The following is a 25510-nucleotide window of genomic DNA, read 5'->3' on the forward strand; positions in this document are numbered from 1 at the left end:
AAACAGTCTTTCTAAAGGAAAATAAGCTTAAGGGTCATCCTCAGCACTGGCCCTGGTCCAGGCTGATTGGTGTCTGTAAGGAGTTTGGATTCTTTGAAGTGGTGGTGGCCTGGCCTGTGCAGTGGAAGAGGAAGGCACAGAGGAGATGTGGGAGACTGTATCACCTTCAGATGTCCTTCAAAGAGTCGGTGCGTGGTGAGGAGGGCCCAGGTGGGGGGACGCAGGGGGCTGGCCCAGGTGGGGAGGGGATGCAGGGGGCTGGCCCTAGGAATGCTGAGGAGAGCCGAGAGAGCGAGGCCCTTTCCTGAACCAAGGAGATAATTCCAGAAAACCTGCAAGGGGCCTGGTTGAGATGGCTCAGTGGTAAAGGTGCCTGCCACCAAGCCTGATGACCTGAGTTTGATCCCTCGTACTTACACTGTAGTTGGAGAGAATGGACTCTCAAAAGTTGTCCTTTGACCTCTCCGTATCCACTGTGGCACTTGCAACCAAACACACATATACATCCCTTAAGGTAAATGTAATTAAAAAGAGAAAAAAAAAAAAAAAACAAGAGAAGTTTGTATCCAGGCACGGACGGGCTCGTTGAGGATAGAGCATCCGGCCCTACTGTGAGAAGAGGCCATCTGCAAACCACAGCGAAGCCTCACAAGAAACTACCCCATGAGCTCTTTGATCTTGGGCATCTGACCTTTAGAATTACGAGGCCGCAGACTTCCGTTATTTGAGGCCGCCATTGTGTGGTAGACCTAAGGAATGATTGAGTATGTCGGGAGATCGTTACTGAGAGAGGTCGAAAGAACAACTTGTGTTAAAAAGAAAAGGGAGAGAGACCTCAATTGAGGGTGGTCTCAGCCAGCGGCACTCCACACAGCCCTGCCCTGTTCACAGAAGCTTGCAAACAGGCTGCCTCCCACCGGGTTCCCCTCTCCTCTTATGGATTCTGTGCCCTTCCTGAGCTGTTATCGGCTCCTCTCCGTTACTCTTCCATGGGGCGGAAAGGAGGCCAGGAGGATTTATGGAGGCCCTGCAGGAACACAAATTCTGCTTTATTCAGACTGACACCATAATTGCGCACGGATAAATCAGAGCAGAGTCAGGGAAGGGCCTTCTTGATGATTTAGGTGGGGCTCGGGTGGCGAGACAGGAAGAAGCCACCTGCATGGGGTTGTTGGGGCGCTTTTGTAAATGCAGACTGGGAGACCTGCTGGAGCCAGGTGTGAACTTCAGCCTTCCTCTCCTGGAGCTATGGTGTCTGTCACTCCCCTCTTGTCATTTCTGCCCCCAGTGCTGACTTCTGTGCCCTCCCGGCAGCTGTTGTCATTGTTATTTAGGTGACAATGGATGATGGTCCCCGAGTGCCAGGCACAGCAGGTTACACCTCAACTACCTTTCTTATGCCCACATCCCTGGAGAGGAAGTTTCCGGCCTGGGATTTCTCAGTTCCGGGACCCTGACTTAGATGTGAGGGCCAGGTATTTTCAGGCACACTTTCCATATGAGCCTCGTCATCCCTTCATGCCTTTGCCAGACTTCTTGACTGATTTCTGGGTCTTCAGCCGGCTTAGAGAACTAATGATTCGTATAAAGCCACATGGCTAGAACTTCCCTACAGTCCGCTGTGGTCGCCCCTCACCACAGATGGCTTCTGAGTACTAGACATGTGCCTGAGTATAAAAGAAATATAAAATACATGTCACAGTTCCAAGGCATTAAGGATTCTGAATACAGGGGTTGGAAAAAATGGCTCAGCAGTTCGGAGCACTTGTTACTCTTGCAGGAGACCCAGGTATGGTTCCTAGCACCTACAGTGTGGCTCACAACTCTCTGTAACTGCAATTCCAAGGGATCCCACACCCTCTTCTGCTCTCCTCAGGCGCCAGTCATGCATGTGGCGCACACACACACACACACACACACACACACGCACGCACGCACGCACGCACGCACGCACGCACGCACGCACAACCCATATCCCTGGGGTTCACTCGCTAGCCTAGCCTGCTTGGTTGATGAGCTGTGGACCACTGATAGATCCTATCTCAGAAAGCAAAGCTCCTGAGGTTGACCTCTGCCTTCTGTATGATGCATCCCCCACTCCAAGCGTTTCAAGTGCACCCTCACACACACAAATACATAGACATATAAAACGTTGAAGATGGTTTTGTTATAAGTCATTATTAAAAAAAAAAAACACCTAAAAAGAATGAGAGGGAGAAAAAGTCAGAGTGGGGTGTGAGGGAGGATGAGAATGTGAAAGTCAGTAAGGTGGTCCAGCCAGTCAAAAGTGCTGGCCATGCCTGAGCTGGATCCCTGGGCAATATCAAAGTGTAAGAAGGGAACTGACTGACTCCACACAGTTGCCCTCTGACCTTCACACTCAGGCTGTGATATGTCTCCCCTGTCCCATCACACACACACACACACACACACACACACCATAATAAAATAGAGAATGAACAAAATAAAGGATTCGATGTCTCACAATGACTGTTATGCAAAGACATTTAAAGAATGAAAACTTTATTTGACCGAAAGTAACGGAGCCAAACAAAAATTGATAGAATGTAAGCAGTCAAAATAAAATTTGGTCCAAGAAAAATAAAACGGAGGGGCAGGGAGCAGGGCTGGTACCAGATCATGAAGAATTTCACATTTCTTATTAAGGAATCTTATTTAAAGGTTTCCAGTCACCAACGGTCAAGGACAACTCTTCAGCCTCAGTGAGTAACGGATGGGGAGGAAGAGAGAGCTAAGAGCGTGTGCTATGCGTGCAGTCTTGGAGGAGGATAGCCCGGATGGAATGTTCTGGAAGAAGAAACTTGGTCGAGAGGAGGCGAAAGGAGGAAGGGATTTGGGTCACTGAAGCAGTAGATGAGGATAACAGTCTTTTGAGCCCAGGGGACTTTTCTCAGGGAGTCTCAGTTATGATCTCAGGGATGGTGCATAAGGAATGTGGGGTACAGGATGCCCACCTTGGGGTGTCCTTGGACAGAGGGGTTGCTGCTGATCTCCGTGAGTGAGTTCAGTGGCCTGGGAACCTCACTGTTAAACCCACCCATCGCCTTTTGCAGTTCTTGGCTCTCTTTGCTCTCAGCTCATATAATTTGAGGCTTCCCCTTGTGTTGCCAGAGACTCTGGATAATATGGGGCTGAGCCAGGAAAAAAAAAATGGAGCAGAAATGGCTGGTGGGGAACTGATGGGGATTTGAGACAACCAGAGGGCAGCTTTTTAGCTCCAGTATTTATAGACTGGCTTCAGAAACCAAGGGTGGGAGTATTCACAAGGGTCACATGGCCTCTAGAAACTTCTGTCATGAGAGCGACATGACCTCTGCATCCCTATCTCATTAGCACTTCATTTTCCCCTAAGAGGCCCCAGTTTTCTCAGTCCTACTGTGTGCATACTGAGGCTGACTTGGCGTCCTTTTATCATGGCCTCCAAAGGCAGCATGATCACGGAGAAGGAAGAGGCAGGATTTGGGTAAGAATTCCAGGCGCTGCAGGCAACTGTGTCTGCAGTCCGGCCTTTACCACGGTATCTCAGAAAGCTGCGGTTTGTTGCGTTTGCTTTTTTTTTTTCCCCTTCCCCTCCCCAGTCCAGCAGGATCCAGTTTCTTGTTTCCCACCAGCAGGGTGTGTTTCCAGGGTGATTTGCCCAGTGAATTAGAGCCGAGTGGAGTGTGTGTACAGAGTAACCCCGGGAAGGCAGTTCCCGGGCTCCACAGGGTGGGCGTGGGAGGGCTTCCCGGCCCTGCAGCGGCTGATCATTTTTTTTTTTTCCTCTTAAAATAGAGTCGGGGCTTTGGCTTTTGCTCAGTACTAGGCATGTCGGTTGTCGGGGAGACCCGTTCTAATGAGCTTCGTGGTTCCATCTGGGGAAGGAAGTTTTCCCCCACTCATTTTTAATACCGAGGGAGAAGGCCCTTCCTCCCCTCATTTACGAAATAAATTTTAGCTTGCAGCCTGGGTGGTGGTCATGGTGGTGGTGGGAGGCCAGCAGGGAGCCAGGGGTCAGGAGCGGTTGTGTCTGGCTACATAAACAGCCGCAATTAGTGGGTCCCTGTAAAGGACAGTCATGCGTGTTGGCTGTCTGGCATCTCTTTCTCTGTGAATCAGAGCAACACTGAAATTAATTATGAAGACGGCAAAGGATATTTCCTGCTTCCTGTTAAATAAGTCTCATCCACACAGGGGCATGTTCCAGTCGGATGCATATACACACAGTTTCTGGGGAAGAAGGCATGAAGCCAATTGATTTTCAGAACTTCCCACTGGGTCATGCTAATCATGCCTGTTCAGGCCTTTTGCACTGAATTCGGGTTGGGGTTGGAGAAGCAGGGCTCTAAGTCCCTTGTCCCTTTTCTTCCCGGCTTCTCTGGAGGTGGGAGTTTCTCCTTCTGCTGGTTCCATGCTGCGTGGCCACCCAGATTTTATTGTGTGCAATGAGATTCACAAGAGCGGTACTAGTAACTAGTTAGTTTGCTGGTAAGAAAACCCTAGGATGGGCAGGGTAAACAAGAGTCCAGGCCTCGGCAGGCCAGGCGCAGAGGTTTGCCTTCTCCTGAGGTCTCTCTTGGTCCTGCAGATGGCTGCCCTCTGGCCATGTCCTCACATGGCCTTCTCTTCACTGTCCTGACAGGGATGGAGAAACTCTGAAGAGAGACATTGGCACCCCTCCTTTGGGTGATCAAACTATTGAGGCAATGGTTCCCCTCAAACTAATTTCCCCAGGAGTTTCATGCCGAGAAAAGGAAAAATCTGCCACCAGGTACTGGGAGGGGCACTTGTCTCCCCAAGAGAGATTTCACATGGTCCTGACTACTTGTCAGACCACCTTGCGGGAGGGACTGCAAGCTGAGATGGGTGGGGATCACTACCTGGCCAGGACTGCTTTGTTAGGTGTATCACTTGACTTGTATTTAAACCCAGACCTCATGTCAGGACCCCCGGTGTGGGTTTGGAGGTCACAGGACCGCTTTATTTCTTCCTCTTGCTAATGTGGCCCAGGCCCTGACCCTAACACAGCTAACATTACCTGTGCTCATGACCCGTGTCTCCCTCTGATGAACTCCTCAGTCCCAGTGGATTGAGGACCCACTCTTAGGATCTCATTTAGCCTCGATTTCCCGTGGTAAGGTCCCCCCTTCTCTAAATAGAGTCGTGCTGGGGACTCGGCCCATGCATGTATCAAGGGACAGATTCAATCTAGACAGCTTCTAGTTTCCAGAATCTTCCCCCATTTAAGCGAGTATACTAGGATTCATTCATTCACTCACTCACTCACTCACTCACTCACTCACTCACTCAAGAAACACTCAGCTGAGTGCCTCTGTGTATGGCAGAGTCTAAGAACATGCCAGTAAAGAAGGGGTCCCCTTCTTTCCTAGGCTTGTGTGTCTTAGGCAGAGCCTGTCCTCAGTGACTTCCAATGGATTGCAGAAGTGATAAGTGCCTTGTGGGGGGGTGGGAGGATAGGACAGAGGTAGGGGATTCTGAGTCCACAGGTGGTCTCTCTGTAAGAGGAAACATTTGCTCAAAGTCTCCTGAGGTGTGGGAGTGAGTCTCTGGAGTAATACCCCTGTGTAGCCTGAGAAACAGCAGAGGGTGTCAGTCAGCGTGGCAGCTGAGGGAGGCAAGGGCAGGTGGGAGAGGCATCATCAGGATGGCGGCTCTTCTCGGAGAAATGGGGAGTCTGGGTGTGTTCACATGGACCTGGCTTTTAGGCAGCATTCCTATATGCCTAAATCAGCTGATCTTGAGATGGTAGCAGGTGATGCAGATACGTCTGGGAGGTAGAAGGGGTACCTGGCTGAGATATAATCCAGACTTAATTGATGGGGAGGGAAGGACTTTGGAAGACACAAGGGGGGTGTAGGTGGAGTTTTCCTGCCCTGGCAGCTGTTCCCAAATAACCACTCAGAAGCTTAATGTTAATTGTAAATGCTTGGCCAATAGCTCAGGCTTGCTACTAACTAACTCTTACATTTAAATTAACTCATATTTCTTATCTACCCTCTGCCACAGTGGCTCATGGCTTGTAACTTCATTTTCTACACATCCTGCTTCTTCTGCATCTGCTGGGATCTCTCTCCTCTGACTGCCCTTCTTCCTCCCAGCATTCTCTCTGTGTCAGGCTGTCTTGTCCAATCTCTTCTTGCCCAGCTATTGGCCAGTCGGCTTTTTATTAACAATGAGAGCAGTACATATTTACAGTGTACAAAGATTGTTCCATAGCAAGGGGGCAGGATGGGAACAGTGAGGGTCCCTCTGGCGTGGAGGTCTAGGGTTCCTGGAGCTCCTGCTTTAATGTTGGTGATGTGAGTCTTAAGTACTCTTCCATCTTGTACCTCAGTCTCCACTCTTAACTACACTTTCAGGAAGCAAGACTGGTTTCTGTAGCAGGAAGGCTGGCTGGCTCTACTCTGAACTTGGCAGTGGTCCTCAGTGTCTCTGGTAACACTCATCCAGAGCTGATCTATTCCTTGATGTTCTAGAACACACGTTCTAGAATTAACATTTAGCCTAAGCAAATGCCTGCCGTCCTTTTGGAAGTAGAGCCATGGAGCACACGCGTGGTTGGGGAAGGGATCATTCCTCTCTTCCTTTTTTCCTTCCCATCTTTAGTTAAGAGCATGTTCATCAAGCTCCTTCTCTATCGTTGACACAGCTGGGCTCTGGGCACATGGGGAGTGCCACCAGGTATGGCTTCTGGAAGCGTCTTCTAGGAAAAGGGTGAGCCCCGGGGAAGGGTGAAGTAGGATTGATTCAGAGCCAGGGAGGGGGTGGAGGTGGGAGGATTGTGCTTTAAAAGAGGCATCTTTATTGAAGTCCAGTGACATGGGGAAAAGTAGACCTGATTAAGTGGACTGTGGGTGCTGGGGTGGGGAGGAAGCTGCAGTTAGGCTGTAGGGAACACTCTCAGGATGGGGTGTTTCTTAGAGGGGGCTCTGTGATATCTTCATCATAGTCATTCACCAGATGTCCATTTCCACCAGAGTTCATGTCTGCAGGTGGTATCAACTATTCTCATTTCCACCGATGCAGTAATTATGCTTCTGTTACAGTTTAGGAAGTTGAGGACTCAAATGCTTAACTTTCCCCCACATAGGGATGACCGAGAACATACTCTGTGGAGTATTGGTGGAATTTTCCATTCTTCCATCTACCCACCCACTATCCACCCATCCATTCGTCATCCATCTATCCATCCATCTATGCATCCATCCATCCATGCACCTATCCATCCATCCATCTATGCATCCATCCATGCACCTATCCTTCCATGCACCCATCCATGCACCCATCCATGCATCCATCCATGCATGCATGCATGCATGCATGCATGCATGCATCCATCCATCCATCCATCCATCCATCCATCCATCCATCCATCCACATACCTCTCCATCCATGCATCCATCCATCCAAGCATCCATCCATCCACCCATCCATGCACCTCTCCATCCATCCATCTATACATCCATCCATCCATGCTTCTATCCATCCATGCATCCATCTATTCATCCATCCATGCATCCATGCATCATCCATCTGTCCATCCATCCATCCCCACCATCCACATCCACCCACCTACCCATCCATCCACCCACCTATCCACTCATCCACCCACCCACCTTCCCTCCCACCTACCCATTCGTCTGTCTACACGCACCTCCCATCTACCCACCACATCCATTCATCCATGCCCACCTTCCATTTTTCCCTCATTCTTGGTTCTTGCTGACCCTAAATACTTTACTAAGAGCTAGAAGGCCAAGCACAGTTTCTGCCTCTGTGGGGGTATTTCAGCCCCTCTTCCCTTCTCTCCCTTCCTCGCTCCCACCTCTCTCTGTGTGTGGTGTGACAGCGATGGAGGAGGAGCAGGGTGGTGGAAGTGGTGGGGTGGGAGTGTGACCTGAGTCTGAGAGAGGAGAGGGAGTGGGGAGTGCAGTGTGTCGGGGAGGAGTTTCCAGGCCAGGCTGAGCGGAGACCAGAGCCGGAGAGACAAGGATATTATCAGGGAAGCATGACCCGGGTCAGTGTAGTGGTGAGGGGTGGAGGGAGGGAGAAGAGAAGGGAGACTTGAGGAGGTGGAACTGACAAGCCTTGATGATTAATTAGGAATGGGGCTGGGGAATGGGAGGGGGAGTGGAGAGAGAAGTGGAGGAGGCTGCCAGCTGGGACAGCCTGTGGCTACCTGGAGGATACAGACAGAGGTGACATGGCTGAGTGGCTTTTGGAAGATCCACATGCAGATGGCTTCAGGCACGTTACAGCCCATGTGGAGCGCTACAGCCCATGTGGAGCGCTACAGCCCATGTGGAGCGCTACAGCCCATGTGGAGCACTACAGCTCATGTGGAGCACTACAGCCCATGTGGAGCACTACAGCCCATGTGGAGCACTACAGCTCATGTGGAGCAGAGCAGTGCTCCCAGACATTGCCTGTGGACGTCATCACAGTCAGGGCAGGAGAGGAGGGGACATGTACTTCTTTAGGTGAGGAAAGTGGCCTGGTCCGGAGACTTGGGGCTCCAGCGAAGCAGGAGGTGCAATGCCTGGGAGCAAGGTAACATGTGGCCAGAGAGAATTGGGAGACTGGACTAGGTCCCCCAAGGACGTGAGGGGGGACAGTTGCAGGGGATGGGGGAGTTGGGCTGCAGGGGCTTCCTGGCTTCCGTTTTCACCTTCTCCTCCTGGGCAACACACAAAAGCCCTGACAACCGCCACCCACAGGCATCTGGCGATTGTTTCACCAAGGGGTCTTTTATTTCTCCAGCATCCCAGAAGGCAGGCATTATAATCCCTTCTCCGTTATTCAGATGGGTGAAGAAGGCTGGAGAGGTCTGAGCCGCTACCAAGCTGTACAGTTGGAAGTCTTGTGCCCAGCTTGTAGCCTGAGCGTTGCCAGTGCTGAACTGTGGTGCTAGGTGACCTGTGTTGCCTGTGGCAAGCAGCAGGCTGAGGGGAGGGGAGAGGCTCCGAGAGCTGCCTCAGCCTTGGGACTGAGCCCTGGTCCCTTGTTCTTACTGTGAGGAGTCCTAGAGAGCTTTTAAGATGTTCGGGGGGGGGGGGGGGCGGGCGGGGGCATTTGTCTGCTTGGGTTCTAGAATGATATTCCATGGACGGAGTGGCTTAAATAACACACATTTTCTCACGGCTCTAGAAGGTCAGGGATGGAGGTGCCGACAGTTCCCTCCTCAGGGTTGTCTCCCCCTTTGCAGTGTCCTCCGATGGCCTTTTCTGTAGATAACAAAGGAAGAGACAAAACTTGGCTCTCAATTCTGTTTCCATATGGATCCAGCAGCATTGGTCCCGCCCCGTGACTTCTACCTAACTTTTCATCTCCTCTTTCAAAGCCCTGTCTCCAAATACAGTCACACTGGAGTCAGGGCCTCAACTTATGCATTTAAGGAAGGACAATTTGTTTTATAAGAGTCAGTAATTTCAAACCACTACAAATAACCTGAACGGTCCCTACAAATGCATTTGAAAACTCACAAGTCAGTTATGGCATATGGTCATTACCTGGAACAGTATCCAGTGGGCTGTAATGCTGAATGCCTGTTCATTAAAGTAGGAAAGATTCATTTCAGTTTAGCAGAAAATATCCATTAAGAAACCAAAGTGCTCTGAAAAGAAAGCTTTTGGGGGCTCATTTCCACGTAAAGAGACATCTAGTTGTTAGGGCCTCTAGTCCCTGAGCGGGTTTGATCCTTTAAAACATTACAGTACAAAAGTGCTTTGATGAAGGCATGAGCTCCCCAAAACCCAGCATCCAGAGTGAAAAGTGTCAAATGTGTGTATGCTTCTGGGATGTTAAAAGGGGTCTATTTTTCTTTCAGCCATGCAGAAGGTTCATTTTATGCCCAAGTTTCCTCTTTAGGGAGTTGGTACATCATTCTGGATCTGGCTTCAAAATGATGAATTTTAAAGACGTTGGAGAATCCAGGAGAAAGGAATGAATTGGAAGTGCTGTTAACTCTGGTCCTGTGTAGACAGTCTCAACCAAGAGACTAGACTGGTAGACCTCTGCCTCGGGACTGAAAATTGCGGAGAGTTTAAACCACTGAAATGCAGGTTTGGCTTCTTGTTTATGGGCCTCGGCCGTTGGTCAGGGCCGGGTGTGTTTTTCCGTCAGCTGACTGGAGCCAAACGCTCTCTTACCCCCTGCTGGCTGGTCTGCTGAAGTAGAGTGGTGATACTGATGGCCTCAATTTAAGGAGAACCGATGAGGTGCGGGACACAGTACTGAGTGCTCTGCGTTCTTAGGGACCGACTGGCTTATGGAATCGTGGACCATTACTGTGTCCACATGCGATGCTGTCCACCATCTTATTACTCATATATCATCCCCCCCCCCCAAATATCTGACAAAGGCTCTGGGCCTCCTTTCTGAGGTCCTTTTCCTCCTGGGTGTGGACCCACGAGAGTCCCTTCCCTCTCCCAAAGGTCTTGTGCCGGACAGCGACACCACCGTTCCATGCAGGACAAAGCAGGTTCCTTTTAGGTCTGCTGTTTGATTTTTTTTTTTAATTAATCTCAAGGGATTTCCATTCTCTCTAGTGAGCCTATCTCATTATTTAAAGGTAGATTGGCTGATTTCAGCCATCGCGGGTGGGCTCTGGGTTTGTTTGGACGGGGAAAGAGGAAGGAAGTTGGAGGGTGACAGTCTTGGGAGGCCCACTGTTTCTTATGAGCGCGTAAGTGGATGAGTGAACCGCTTGCAGCTGTCCACAGCCCTGCCACTTAGCGTGCTGGAAATATGCACAATCTTTGAAAATAGAGTTCTTTTTTGTGTTTGGATGTTTTGTGCATGGATGCCTCTGCCCCACATGTGTGCCTGGTGCCTGTAGAGGCCAGAAGAAGCTGTCAGATGCCCTGGGACTGGAGTTACAGGTGGTGGCGAGCCACCAGGTGGGTGTTGGGAATCGAACCTGGGTCCTCTGGAGACCTGAATCACAGAGACACCTCTCCAGACCTGAAAGAAGACACCTTTGTAAAATTCTCAGACTTTGCAACTCAGATCCTTGGTTTCATGGACCTCGTCGAGAATTGGTTTTCTTGATTTTCTCAGGGAGATGTGTAGACCTATTGAGCACCCCTTACTTACCTTCTCCATACTACCCAACATGGGAAAACTAAAAACTCTACATGCACTCTGGCTGGGAGTTCCTACACAGCATTGCTATGGCCCTGACCGTCAGTGGCTCAGTAGCGATGGTCTTAGCCACTGGACTCTCCTCTGCTACCATCTACACCATGCTAAATCTGCTTATTTTACGACATAGTTTTCCTCTAAAACTCTCCTGCCTGACACCTTTTTTTCTTCCCGGCAGAGACCCATGCCCACATTGGCTTTTACCTTGATGGAATGGGTGTTAGACATTTTCCTGCAGATCTCTGATTGCCATCTTATTAAATCCAGGCCGCCCTGTGTCGATCATTGATTGTTTTTCCCCTTAATTCCCGTTCGGGTTGTTTCCCATTTCAGCTGTGGTCCATACAGTTGATGAAATGGTTTTGTGCAATCCGAATGACATTCCACCTCCAGCATTATCAGGGTGAAGCCTGTCAGGGTCGGGAGAGATGGAAACAAGACTTGTTCTGAAGATGGGGAGAGCTGAGTGGGCAGCCTTCTGTCTGTGAGGTAGCTTTAACCCTTCCGGATGTTCCCACAGCGCCACTGGACTGGTAGAACTTGGGAAATAAGACATCATATGATGGTGACATGCGATGTTAGTTTCCTGGGCTGCCGTGACAAATTGCCATCGACTTGGTGGCTTGAAACAACAGGAAATTATTCTTCAGTATCTGATATGCAATGTCCAAAATCAACTTTATTGGTTCCAAACCAAGATGACAACAGGGCCGTATTTCCTCCTCGGATCCAGGCAGGGGGTGAGGAGGGGGGATGGAGGGGGGCCTTGACTCTGTTCTGCTTTCTGGTGGCTGTGCTAATCGTCTCCTTCGTGTAGCCTTCTTCTCTGTGTGCCTGTCTCATCTTTTTCATCCTCCGAGGCCATCTCAGAAGCTCTCTGGGACTCACTCCATTGGTGCAGGACAATCTCCTCATCTCAAGACCAGGTCATTATGTTGACAAAGACCCCTTGCTTAGTTAGACAACATTTACAGGTTCCAGGGCTTGGGTATGAACCTGTCTTTGGGGCTCTTAGTTTCCCCACTATTATTACCATGGGCCTCTGTGAGACAGCTCAAGGGCATGGCGGAGGTGATGGTTTGAGGGGAAGGGCTGTGGTGCTCCCTGCTGAGACATCTGAGGTGCTCCCTGCTGAGTCATCTGAGGTGCTCCCTCCTGGGTCATCTGAGGTGCTCCCTGCTAGGTTATCTGAGGTGCTCCCTGCTGAGTCATCTGAGGTGCTCCCTCCTGGGTCATCTGAGGTGCTCCCTGCTGAGACATCTGAGGTGCTCCCTACTGAGACATCTGTGGTGCTCCCTGCTGAGTCATCTGAGATGCTCCCTGCTGAGTCATCTGAGGTGCTCCCTTCTGAGACATCTGAGGTGCTCCCTTCTGGGTCATCTGAGGTGCTCCCTTCTGAGTCATCTGAGGTGCTCCCTTCTGGGTCATCTGAGGTGCTCCCTGCTGTGAGTCATCTGAGGTGCTCCATCCTGGGTCATCTGAGGTGCTCCCTCCTGGGTCATCTGAGGTGCTCCCTGCTGAGTCATCTGAGGTGCTCCCTGCTGTGAGTCATCTGAGGTGCTCCCTGCTGAGACATCTGAGGTGCTCCCTGCTGTGAGTCATCTGAGGTGCTCCCTGCTGGGTCATCTGAGGTGCTCCCTGCTGGGTCATCTGAGGTGCTCCCTCCTGGGTCAGCTGAGGTGCTCCCTCCTGGGTCATCTGAGGTGCTCCCTCCTGGGTCATCTGAGATGCTCCCTGCTGAGTCATCTGAGGTGCTCCCTGATGGGTCATCTGAGATGCTCCCTGCTGAGTCATCTGAGGTGCTCCCTGCTGGGTTAGCTGAGGTGCTCCCTGCTGGGTCATCTGAGGTGCTCCCTGCTGGGTCATCTGAGGTGCTCCCTGCTGGGTTATGCCATTACCTCTCCTCCACTTCCCTTCTCAGGAGTTGGAGAAGGTGGAGATGGTTGGGGAATGCAGACATTCTTTGGCTTACGATGGTTCAGTTTAGAATTATTTGACTACAGTAGCACAAAGGTGATCCATATTCAACAAAAGAGTATATTTCACTATTTTACATTTGGATCATTTCCTGAGCTGGCAATATGTGGTGCAGTGCCCTTTCCCGGTCAGTGACCATGAGTGTGACAGTCCATTTCCGACATTGCGCTGTATTACTGAGCCAGGAGGGATAGGATGTTAAGGTTACGCTGCGAATTTTCTACGCAGGGTATTCGGCTACCTTGAGTTTATCAGGACGTAGATCCATGATCCAAAGAGGGGCCTGTGCTGGTTAGTGCTAACTGTCAACTTGACAGAATCCAGCAATGCGGCGACTAGTCTATGGCCACGCCTGTGGGGGATCATACGAACTGTCAGAAGTTGCTGATAATACCGAGGAGACATGGGTGCTGGTAGAAGGTGACCTCGTGTGTGGCTGATGAGGAGGGTGGTCATGGAGCCTGGAAAATGTGCTCTTAAAAGCTTGTATCCAGGTAAAGATCCCCTGTGCCCCTCGGGGAAGGTATTAGTGCCTTGTGGCTGCTATAACACATTTCCCCAAACTTGATTGCTTCAAGCTGTGAGAGATTAATTCTTTCACAGTTCTGGGTACCAGAGGTCTGAAATCAGTGCGGACAAGGCTTTCTGCCCCCTCCCTGCCCCCAGGCTCCCTCTCCCTCCCAGTTCCTAGGAGTTGCTAGGGTTCTTCGGTGTGGGGCCCCATCCCTCCAATCTCGGCCTCCTTCGCACGGCCTTCTCTCTGTGCCGAGGTGTACACAGCTCCTGATGCCGCTGTTGTAACAGAACACTTGTGAGGAGGGAGAGCTCACTCTTTTGACTCAGGTTAGTCTTGTCATATCTCTTAACCATGTCTACAGAGTCTCTTCCAAAATAAAGTCCCATAGATATGACCTAGGGGTTAGCACTTAATATCTTTAGATGGCCATTATTCAGCCCAGGACAAGCAATTAATGAACTAAATAATTATCTTAGCAGTAACTGGATGCTATGTTTTATAAAAAAAAAAAAAAAAAAAAAAAAGGAGGTCATATTTCTGCCAGCTTTTAGACCACCATCCATTCATTGTGCTTTCAAGGCTCCATTGCCAAAGGGTGTCCTTTTTAAGACACTCACACAGTGTCAAGCAGAGGCAGAACTCAGTTGTGGCTTTTCAGCATCCTCCCATCCCCCCAAAGGTAGACCTGTCTGTCTATGTAATAGATATACACATATGTACATGCACATATGTGTGTGCATAAATGTGCACATGTATGTATGGGTGCTCATATGTGTGTGCACATCTGCATGGAGACCACCAGTCAGCTGTGGCTGTCGTTGTTTAGATGCTGTCCCCTTTGTTTTTTGAGACAAGGTCTCACAGTTGCCTGGAGCTTGTTGCCAAGTGGGCAAGCCAGACTGTCCATCAGGCCTAGGGATCCTCCTGTCTCTGCCTCCCCACTGATTAGATTACTAGCTCGTACCAGCATGCCTGGCTTTTTATCCCTACCGTGGGTTCTGGGGATTGAACTCAGGTCCTCAGTTTGCAAGGCAAGCATTTTACTGATTACGCCATCTCTCCAGTCCCAGAAATATACATATACCTACACACACACACACACACACACACACACACACACACACACACACACACACGGGCCAGGAATAAGTACACTCTATAAAACTGGGAGGTTAGCATCTGGAATGAGTTTTGGACAAACCACAGCCAGGGTGTAACTTTAGCTGGACCATAAGCCCTGGCCTGGGAGGTTGGGGTGGGATGGAAGGTGACCTGCTGCGAGGGAGGAGCTGAGCATGGCTCCACCGGCCTGTCTGTTCCCCTTGCTGACTTCCCCGTGCCCTTGGTTTGCTCTCCATGTCTTTGGGTTAAGGGTTTGAAATTCCCTGCTAGGAGGAAGGTGGCTCTCAGGGAGCCACAGTAGACTCAGCGTTCACGCTCTCTTCAGTCATCTCGTTGGCTGGTGGCCTCTTGGCCACCACTGTTCATAATGTACTGTGAGGTGCAGAGGGGACAGGCCCTTCATTAGCAGTGAGAATCTTACCATCGGACAGAAGAAGCTCAATGTGCAGGGATGTGGAGGATGGCATCTTGATTTTGCCTGTTAGGGTGTAGGGTCACAAGGGGACAAGGGGGATGGCAGATGTACTTAGGATAGCTTAGACATGTCTCGGAGGGTTGAGGGGACCACACGCTGGAGACAGGCTGTACCCTGGGTGGTTCATTGTAGGGCTGATGAGAAAATGTGCAGATGCCTCCGTATGCAGCAGTGAATGAGCCCCAAGGCGTTTCATCCAGAAGCCAGGGACAGCCCCCTGCATCCAGTTTCTAGCTGAAGTGTAGACTGAATTCAGGGGAGACCTGGGCAAGGGTCATGGAACTGTTAGGATACTGATGCCATAGTCCAGACTGGCTGCTAATGTCCAGAGTTTTGCTAATTTAAATTTGTCTTTGGCTTGTATTTTTTTCTCATTTTCTTTTTATTAATAGTATTTTTATAGCTCAATTGAGGCTTAATTGACAGCCACAGTGTGCACATGTTTATTGTGTACAGTGTGACGTTTTGATATGTGTGGATATTGCAAAATGATTCCCATCCTCAGGCTTATTCATATTTCTGTCACTCACTGAGCATGTCCTGTGTGTGTGTGTGTGTGTGTGTGTGTGTGTGTGTGTGTGTGTGTGTGTGTTGAGTGTGTGAAGTCCACAGTGCATTACCATTAGCCATAGTCTCCTTGACCTTGGTGAGATCTCGGGTTTTGATGGTCATGAAGGATGTCCAGGAGGTACTAACTGAGCCTCTCTCTGCAAGCCTATTTACTTACAGACCTACCTTGCGTGTGTGTGTGTGTGTGTGTGTGTGTGTGTGTGTGTGTGTGTGTGTGTAGAGCTATGCCAGCGTTCGGTTGCACAGAGTGCACTGTGCAACAGGTACAAAATCCGGTTGTTCAAGAGAAAATAGAGAGGAGTGTGAGGCGCCCTGTGCTTCTGCTGCACCCATGGGCTCCGACCTCAATTATTCCAGAGCCTCCTTCAGAGGTGGCAGTTCTGGGCACAAGGGAGACAGCGTGTGAGTGAACTGAGCGGAAGGACAGATGGACCACTGGCAAGATAAACTGAAGTTTATCCTGCTCACAGCTGGCCACACTGGGAGGGGGACCGAGGGAGCAGTGGATGTGTGTCTTAGGACTTGGAGGTGAAGAGATGACTCCCCCAAAGGAAAAAGGAAAAGCTGAGGTACTGCTGACTTGGGTGGATAATAGTCTTCCCCTTCTGTCCTCCTTTCCATGTTTAGGACAAGGTCATTATGTGGAAATGGCCCAGAAGGAGCATCTCTGGGTGGGTGATACGTAAGTTTGGATCTTGACAGCAGGGTGAGAGTTCACCTCAAGGTCATTTGCCAAGGACAAAGAGTCCCCACCGAAGGTCAGAGACCGGCTGGCCTGGCGGGGGGGGGGGGGGACTGTCACAGAGTGGGCGGAACTGAGCCTGTGGCAGCTGCATCTGTGAAGGACCCCTCCCCAGGCCCCCAACCGTGCCCTCCAGCTGAAGATGGGGTTATATAGGTATAGCTGTTTCTGAAGTGGGGCCCTGGGAATCACCAGACCTGAAAGAAGCAGTGAGTCCCAGGAGCAAGTGGCAGAGTCCTTAGTTCCAGAAGAAATCAGTACCCCATCTCAGCACCCTCCCTGTGGGAGAGCCAAGTTTGACGTGGACTCTTTGCTGAGTTGTCGGGGTTCGGGTTTGCTTAAGTTAATCCTGTTTTTCTTCTTGAATAAGGATTTTTTTTTCTGACGTTCTAGTTTTTTTCATTTGATGCTATTTGATGAACTAGCTAGTTGCTTTAATTCATGAGGCTAGCCTAGCATGGGACACATGGCCTTGCCTATGCTAGGCAGGAGCTGTGCCGCCGAGATCTTCCCAGCCCCCACTGGGCGGCAGACCCAGGTTTCTCCTAGGCTCCGTCTTTCCTGAGGAACGAACGACCTTTGCCTGCAATGTCTGGTAACAAGCATGCTTTCCGGTTCACCTTAGGTAGCCATCAAGGTCATCGATAAGAAGAGAGCCAAAAAGGACACCTACGTCACCAAGAACCTGCGGCGAGAGGGCCAGATCCAGCAGATGATCCGCCATCCCAACATCACGCAGCTCCTGGACATCTTAGAGACGGAAAACAGCTACTACCTGGTCATGGAGCTGTGCCCCGGGGGGAACCTCATGCACAAGATCTATGAGAAGAAGCGCCTGGAGGAGGGGGAGGCCCGCCGATACATCCGGCAGCTCATCTCTGCCGTGGAGCACCTTCACCGGGCTGGTGTGGTCCACAGGTGAGAGCCAGGCGTGCGCCGATCCCCGAGTCCGTACTGAGTCGAGACTCCGGCGAGACTTAGCAGTTGCAGCCTCTTCCGGTCTCATGGTTTGGTTTTGCGAGGTGGATAAGGGTTCAAACAGTTGGGTTTAAAGCCAGAGCACCCGGGCCTGGGTCTTCGCTCTGCCCTTCTCTGAACTCAGCCCGTCTGTAAAACGGGAGTGATGATATGTGTCTGTCCGGTGAGCCAGCATTGGGTGAGAGCACTCACGGTGTTTGGTACATAGGAAGCGCCAGGCAAGGCTTACCGCTGTTCTTAGCATTTCCAAAGGCAGCCATCTTGGTTTCACTTCTCACTGCTGTGATAAAAAACCCCTGGCAAAGGCAACTTAAAGGAAAAAGGCCCCAAATTTTATGTTAGGGTCTGTCACTGTAGAGACATCAAAAGTGGCAGGAGCTTGAAGCGCCTAACGGTTGTGTTCATGGCGGTGAACAGAGAGTGCTTGCAAACTGGTCATTAGCTCACCTTCCCCACACTCACACAGCCCAGGGAATGGCGACGTCCACACTGGACTGGTTCTTCCCACTAATCAAGACAAATCCCCGCAGACATACTCACAAGCAGAAAAGGTACAGAACAAAACAAACCGCGAAATGCAAGGACCATCACGCAGGGCCGGTTGATCAGATGCCTCACAGAACAGTGGGTGAGAAGATGGCGTGGATGCTTGTAGATCAGTGATTTCGGTATGTGTGCCGTCTAATGGCAGCGGTTCTGTACATGCTTTATTGCATTGTGTGGAATCACCATTCAGATTGTGAACTTGCCCCTTAAAGTGAGGGGCATTCTCTGGAAGCCTACAAACCTTGAGAATAGTTAGGAAAGTCAAGCTTGCTTATACCAGCTTGTTCTTTTGGGGGAGGTAGAACGTGAATGGAGATTGTATTCATTGAAGTATCGTTGTTGCTGATGGTGCAAGTCTTTGTATGAAAATAAGTTTAAAATAGGTTACAACACCCCCTCTTCTCTTTAAGAAATACTGAGTGTTTAGTGCTCTTGTAGAGTGCTGAAGATTGGTTCCCAGCACCTGTGTTGGTGGGAACTTCAGCTCCAGGGGATCTGATGCCCTCTATGGGCTCTGTGGACACAACTCACATGCACATCTCCCGGACTGCCTCTCACATATACACATATGTGCATCATTAAAAATAAAAATAAAATCTTAAGAAAATGCTGGGCATAGTGGCACATGGAAGCAGGTGGATTGCTCTGAGTTCAAGGCCAGCCTGATTTACATATTGAGTTCTAGGACAGCCAGGGCTACATGGTAAGATGTTGTCTTAAAAGAAAAAACAAACAACAAACAAAACCCAAACCCCAACCAACCAATAAAAAATAAAAACAGAGAGAGAGAGAGAGAGAGAGAGAGAGAGAGAGAGAAAGAGAGAGAGAGAGAGAGAGCAGTGTGTGTGTCTCTCTAATAAATGTCTGGGTATTTTTTTATTTTTATGGAATTTTATGTAATGGCTACATTGTTGAGAAAAATTGAAAGTCATTTAACTCATTTTAAAAAGCAAAGTCAAGGCATAAAATGTGCATGTATATATTTTTTACATATTTTATTTTATACATGTGCATTTAAATGCATGTTGAAATAAATGTAAAATTGAGATATAATTATAACATTCACAATATAAAATACACAAAATTTTAATGGTTTTAAGTATGTTCAGAGTTGTGCAGCCAACTGTACAATAGTTTTCATCCTTACCAAGAAGCCCTGTTGCTGTGGACAGTCATTCACCATTCTTCTATACCCCCCCCTTTGCTGACTGTCCATCTGCTGCTTGTCTCTGTGGATTTGCCTATTCTAGATGTTTCACACAAACGGAACCCTAAAATCCATGGTCTCTTGTTGCTGGTGTCCTGGGCAGCAGAATGCTGTTCTGATTCTTCCACATTCTATTAGTACTTTCTTCCTCTGCACAGTTAAGCAGTATTTCCGTGTGTGGTTACACCGTGGTTTATCAGTCTCCCCATCTGCTGATGGACATTTAGGTTTCTTCCACCTTGGGCCATTGTGAATAATGCTTTGACAAGTGTTCACAGTGGAGTTTCCATGTGGCCATGTGTTTCCACTTCTGCTGCTTCTGGGCAATTCTTTTCCTACACGGGGAGTTACTGGGTCTTGTGTTACCTCTGCAGAAACACGTTCTTTCCATACAACTTCGAATGCCACCTCTTAGCTTCCTGAAAGTCTTTTTTTTTTTTTTTCTGATCAGTAAAGAACTCTACTTAAAAAAAGCCAGCACTTCCTAGTTCTACAGGGTCATGCCCTCCCTAGTGAGGCTGGCACATGGGATGCTCTGCCCTGTCATGTCTGAACCCAGGGGCAACTTCAAGGACACGCTGTCCCTTGTGGCTTTTCTGGGCCGGCCTTGACTTGCCACCATCAACTCCTGTCGCTCCCTCCCTGCCGAGGTGAGGACCCACTCCGTATGATTGGTCTTAGTCACACACTCCCCGGCAGTCACGCTCCGTTAGAACTCCACTCTAGGTCAGTACGGAAGGGAACATTCACACATTTGCCGTCTGTGACCCTGCTTTTGGCCTGTGTGCCCTGCCTTGTCACCCCCTGCCCGTTATAGGGGGGTGATGGTGGAGAGATGCCTGGCTCCATCTCTGTTTGCCAAGATGACAGAGGCAGAAACCTCAGGGCTGAGTCAGCTTGGACTCCGGACTCCGTGGGCCACAGCAGAAAACAGAACCAGGGGACAGCAAGTGGCAGAGTGTTCCACGTGACTCGATGGTTTTTCCCAGGGTTCTGTGCTAAATGAGACCAGTGCCGGGCTTCTCAGGACCGGAAGACAACAGGGGAGGCTCAGCTGAATCCTGTGAGGTGCACATGGGTCTCTCCTGCAGGAAGTTCTCACCAGCCCCTCTAAAGTAATTTTTAACAAAACCCAATCCCTCAGTGCAATTACTGTCATGGTGTCAGAGGAAGGAATTTAATAATGTTTTCACAGCAGAGACGGGACGCTTTTAAAAAGCTCTCATCTCCAGCTTTCTCCCTCCCTCTTCCTCTCCTTGGAAATAGCTTCATAATCCAATACTGGCTGGGGCTCGGGCTTTTTAAAGTTAGGAGAGAGCAAGCAGAAAGACAGACGAGTGTAGCTTGCTTTCCTCTCTGGAAGTCACGGTGCCTGTGTGTACATGTGCGTGTGCCTGTGTGTGTGAGCGTGTATATGTATGTGTATGTGCATGTGTGTGTGAGCATGTGTGCCTGTGTGTGTGAGTGTGTGTGCCTGTGTGTGTGAGTGTGTGTATGTGTGCGTGAGCATGCATGTGTGTGTGTGTGTGTATGTGTGCCTGTGTGTGTGAGCATGTGTGTGAGCATGTGTGCCTGTGTGTGTATGTGTGTGTGCCTGTATGTGAGTGTGTGCATGTGTGTGTGCATGCATGTGTGCAGGAGCACATGCATGTGCAGGCGAGAGGTTGACAGTTGCTTCTCCACCTTATTTTTTGAGAGACTCTCACTCAGCCTGAGCTTACTGATTGGACCACACTGGCAGCCCTTCTGTGTCTTCCTCCTGTGACTACAGACGTGCGCCTCCGTGCCTGGCTTTAGTGTGAGTGCTGGGGACCAAAACTCCAATTCTCATGAATATACAATAAGCACGTTAGTGCCTAAGCCATCTCCCCAGGCCCCTGAAAGTCATGTTAGCGTGTGTTCCCATACATGGATGTGGGGGGTGGGTTGTCACCATATATTCACAGGTGGCTTTTATCCAAATGTCTTGACTTTCAGAAATTCCATGTAACCTGACTTTTAACGTTTTTGATTTAGGGGATATCACCGTATTTTTGACTGTCACTCCTTTGGTCCCCATTTTAACAATTTTCTTTTTCATGTGGTCGCGGAGGAGTCAAGTTCATAAATTATTCTGAGGTTAGGTTTTTTTCAATCGAGTAAGATGAGTTAGCATTTCAGAGAAGCCTGGAGTCTCTGGTGGGAAGACTTTTGAGCGAACGGACTGAACCAGGCAAACGGGTGGGAAGGGATGCCTAAAAGGCTCTTGGGTCGTTTGTTGGAGGATGCTGTAAGCTCTCAGGGTTCCGAGGATTCGAACTTGGTCCTCAGACTCTGTGCATCAAGCGCTTTGCCCACTGAGCTCTTGCCCAGCCCTTCTGCCCGCCAGGTCGTTTTATTTTCCCTCCTCCAAAATGCTCTCCCACCGGGATGTCACCACCATACAATTCACCTCTTGTCTGTAGAGCTCGACTCTTAACTTGAACCCGTGATGAGAAACCAATTTGAGACTCATCTGGTCATTCAAAGTAACAGGTTCCAATCAAAGTCTAGAGACACAGCATTCCAGAGCAATATAATACCGCCTGTCCCTAAGCAGGAAGAGACAAGCCACAGGCCTGTGGGGCCAGAGAAAAGGGCTCCGTGATCAAAGGGGAACTGGAGCCCGTGCTTGGACAAGTGTTAGCACCTCCCTGCCCAGGGCCTCGACCCTCCTCATTCATCAGCGTTGGAAGGTGTCCTCTTCCCTGAAAAGGACAGCAAGTGGGAAGAGAGCCCTTTGTTCCCCCAGGCTGATGAGAAGCAGGCACTGCCTGGGCAGGTTGCATAAATCCTTTTAACTTTTAGTACTTGTTTCTCAGCATGCAGAGCGGGGCGGGGAAGGCAGGTGACGGGGGAATCCTGTCTGCTCACTTCCAGGAACTGCTGGGGATCCCAGGGCCTTCTGTGGGGAGCCTGTAGGTACTGGCTCTAGCCAAGGTTGTATGTGTGGCTGGGTTTGAAAAAAACAGGGTCGCAAGTGGTAGATTTTGCCACGCTGTAGTCCAGGCTCTTTGTGGACTGACATGTACAGTCAGCAACCTGGACTCAGATTAGCCAGACCGCCCCTCTCTATTCTGTCTACGCTGCTTACAGGCTAGGCGGGCTCAGGCTTCCTGTGTCTTTGGCAATCTGTTCCACCAGGATCTCGGATAATCCACTGTGTGTGGTGACTGCGGCTTCTGTGGGTCAACCTGTGTGTGAGAAGATGGCGTGGATGCTTTTAGCTCAGTTATGAGCAAGCTGCTCCACAGGGTTGAGTTTGCAGGGACTGTCAGAGCGGCCTCGACGAGCTCTGGACGCTCATGGCCGCCACTGTCCTCTGCTCACGCCGCTGTCCCCACTTTTCTCGGGTCCCACCTCAAGCTCCCCTCCTCTGGGAAGCCCTTCAGGCCAGGCACCCTGGCCGTGTACACATACACCAAGCGCCAGCCGTTTCTTTCCCACACTCGTGATCCTGGGTGCTTTGTGCCTGGCCTCGGTCTTCTGCCCAGACTCTGGCTTAGACCTGAGCTCAGCCCAGGGGTCTGGGGAGGAAAATGGAATGAATTCAACCAGTGTCAGCCTCACACTGGGAGAGTACTTTTCTGGGAGCAGTCCCGGCTGGGTTCCTTCCGGAATATTCCATAGTCTCCCTAAGATTTCAGGGGGGAGTTTCTTGGTTCACTTAGTGTGAATGTATTTACTTTTTAAAAATTTGTTATTACTTTTTTTTTTTTTAAACTGAGTAGCGATTTGCTTGTGGAACATAATAGAAAATAAAAATTTTGTTTTAGGTAAATAGATCAGGCTTAACAGATTGTATGTGTGTTTTACCACCATGCTATCTTGTAAACAATCAGGTTTATAAATCACTTGGTCTTAGTGTAGTGCTTTTGAAGGTAAGACTCCAGTTCACTACAAAGAGCCTGTTGCCCTGGGGAGCTGGAGGCTTTGCCTCACTGTTATTCTTGACTTATTACTGAAATCCATCTGTGGCTGTCCCCACAGGAAACCCTTCTCCCCAAACTTTATCCTGTCTGAGTGTGGTCTAGCCTGGAGTCCATCCCTCTGACCTTTCTTTGGGAGGGTCAGGCCTTTGATATTAATTGCTCATTGCCAGATTGTTGATCCCTTGTAAGTCTTTTCTGGAGCTGTCCTTCTTTCCTGTTATCGTGTGTGTGTGTGTGTGTGTGTGTGTGTGTGTGTGTGTGTGTGTGTGTGTGCTGGGTCTGGAACCCAGTCCATAGTCTCCAAATCTTCAAGATGACCCATGTAACATTAGACTCTTCAGTGTGTTCATCTTCCCCAGCGTCCCCCTTTATAACCTGCCTGTCCCTGGTCGGCACCTGTGTTCTCCAAAAGGGCTCTTTTGTGATTGCCGTATTTCCAACCCAGCTAATGGCCTTGACCAAGAGTCCCTCCTTAGGATGCTGTTTTTTTTTCTTCTTTGAGATTTATTTTTTTTTAACTGTGTGTGTGTGTGTGTGTGTGTGTGTGTGTGTGTGTGTGCTGTGTGTGCAGGTGCCCATGGAATCTACAAGGTATCAGATCCCCTGGAGCTGGACTCACTGGGGTGCAAGCCTCCTCACTGGGGTGCTGGGAACCAGTCTACAGTCCTCTGAAGGAGTAGCAGGTGCTCTTGGCCTCTGAGCCATCTCTGCAGCTCAGGGAGGTTGAAGGACTTGCTTGGGGCAAGCCAGTGTGTGTGTGTGTGTGTGTGTGTGTGTGTGTGTGTGAGAGAGAGAGAGAGAGAGAGAGAGAGAGAGAGAGAGAGAGAGAGAGAGAGAGAGAGAGAAGCCCATAGTGCCTTTCTCACGAGAGATCATGGAGCCCACATTGCGGCTCTCACTTTCAGGACTGTCATGCTTGTTGCCTGCCTGCCCAGCCCCCAGCTGGGGGGTCACTGCTCCTCTGTGTCCCAGGTTCCCCTCACCTCTCTTAAATCCCGGTGGCGGCCTCAGCACATTGCACTTCCATGGGTCACTGTCACTTGAAATGGTTCTCAACCTGTGGGTTGCGACCTCTTTGCCAAACCTTTATCTCCAAAAAATGTTTACATCATGATTCACAGCAATAGGAAAGTTACAGTGATGAAGTAGCAATGAAATAATTTTGTGGTCGGGGTCACCACGACTGAGTAACTGTGTTAAAGGGTCACAGCTTCAGGAAGGGTGAGAACCACCGATTTAGGGTCTCATCCCTGAGTGTGCCCCTTTTGCTGTGGGATGTCTTTCTGTGTGCTGTGAATATGTGTTGCTCTCATTGGCTGATACATAAAGCTGCTTTGGCCAATGGCAGGGCAGCTTAGAGGCAGGTGGGAAATCCAAGCAGGGATACAGGGAGAAGAAGGGCGGAGTCAGCGGAGACACTGGCCCACTGCCCAAGGAGCCGCATGTCAGCAGACAGGTAACACCACAGCCACATGGCAAAACATAGATTAATAGAAATGGGTTAATTTAAGGTATAAGAGCTAGCTAGTGAGAAGTCTAAGCCATAGACCAAACAGTTTGTAATTAATATTAAGCCTCTGTGTGCTTATTTTATAAGCTGCTGCGGCCCGGGTGGGACACAGGAAAACTTTGTCTACAGCCTTTGGCTTTCTCCTGAATCCCCACCACTCAATGTAGGCCTCTACTTTGTCACAAGCTCAGTCTGCGAGGGTCAGGACAAAGATCTTCCTTTCTTACTCTCCCATGATCCTGGAAACATGTGACACACACACACACACACACACACACACAGACACACACACACACACACAGACACACACACACACACACACACACACTCACTCACTCACTCATATCTATTCTGTCCACAATGATATGTACATGATCTCATGTACATGTGTGCATGTGACGTATTCATAGATTTTGTGTACTAGGACATACATATGCACATATGTGAACCCCATGCATGCCTGTTTTCTTCCACATGCATGAACACATGTACATGTGATGCTCTCGTGTGTGTGTGTGTGTGTGTGTGTGTGTGTGTATATAGTGTGTGCTCACTCATGCACACAAGCACACGGTGAACACATGCGTGCTCACATCTACACCTGCTCCCCCTTCCCAGTACTGCTCCTGTGTGCCCCTTTGTTCCACAGGGTTTGAGTAATTGCCCCTGCCCCATCAAGACCCAAATGTATATGACAACAAATGTCCCCAGGCTCTTTCCTCCATCACAGTCTTTTGTCTGGGAAGGCAATGG

At 49.7% G+C, this 25510-nt stretch overlaps 1 protein-coding gene across 1 annotated transcript in view; it reads left to right on the top strand.

The window, feature by feature from the left end:
• Positions 1 to 25510, top strand: part of Hunk (hormonally up-regulated Neu-associated kinase) — a 114666-nt gene that overhangs the window by 32269 nt on the left and 56887 nt on the right. The window contains exon 2 of the mRNA XM_076549169.1: positions 17192 to 17484. Coding sequence (XP_076405284.1) covers positions 17192 to 17484 — 293 coding nt within the window. The remainder of the gene's footprint in view (positions 1 to 17191; positions 17485 to 25510) is intronic.

This window comes from Peromyscus maniculatus, chromosome 12 (genome assembly GCF_049852395.1).
Source record: "Peromyscus maniculatus bairdii isolate BWxNUB_F1_BW_parent chromosome 12, HU_Pman_BW_mat_3.1, whole genome shotgun sequence".
Lineage (NCBI taxonomy): Eukaryota > Metazoa > Chordata > Mammalia > Rodentia > Cricetidae > Peromyscus > Peromyscus maniculatus.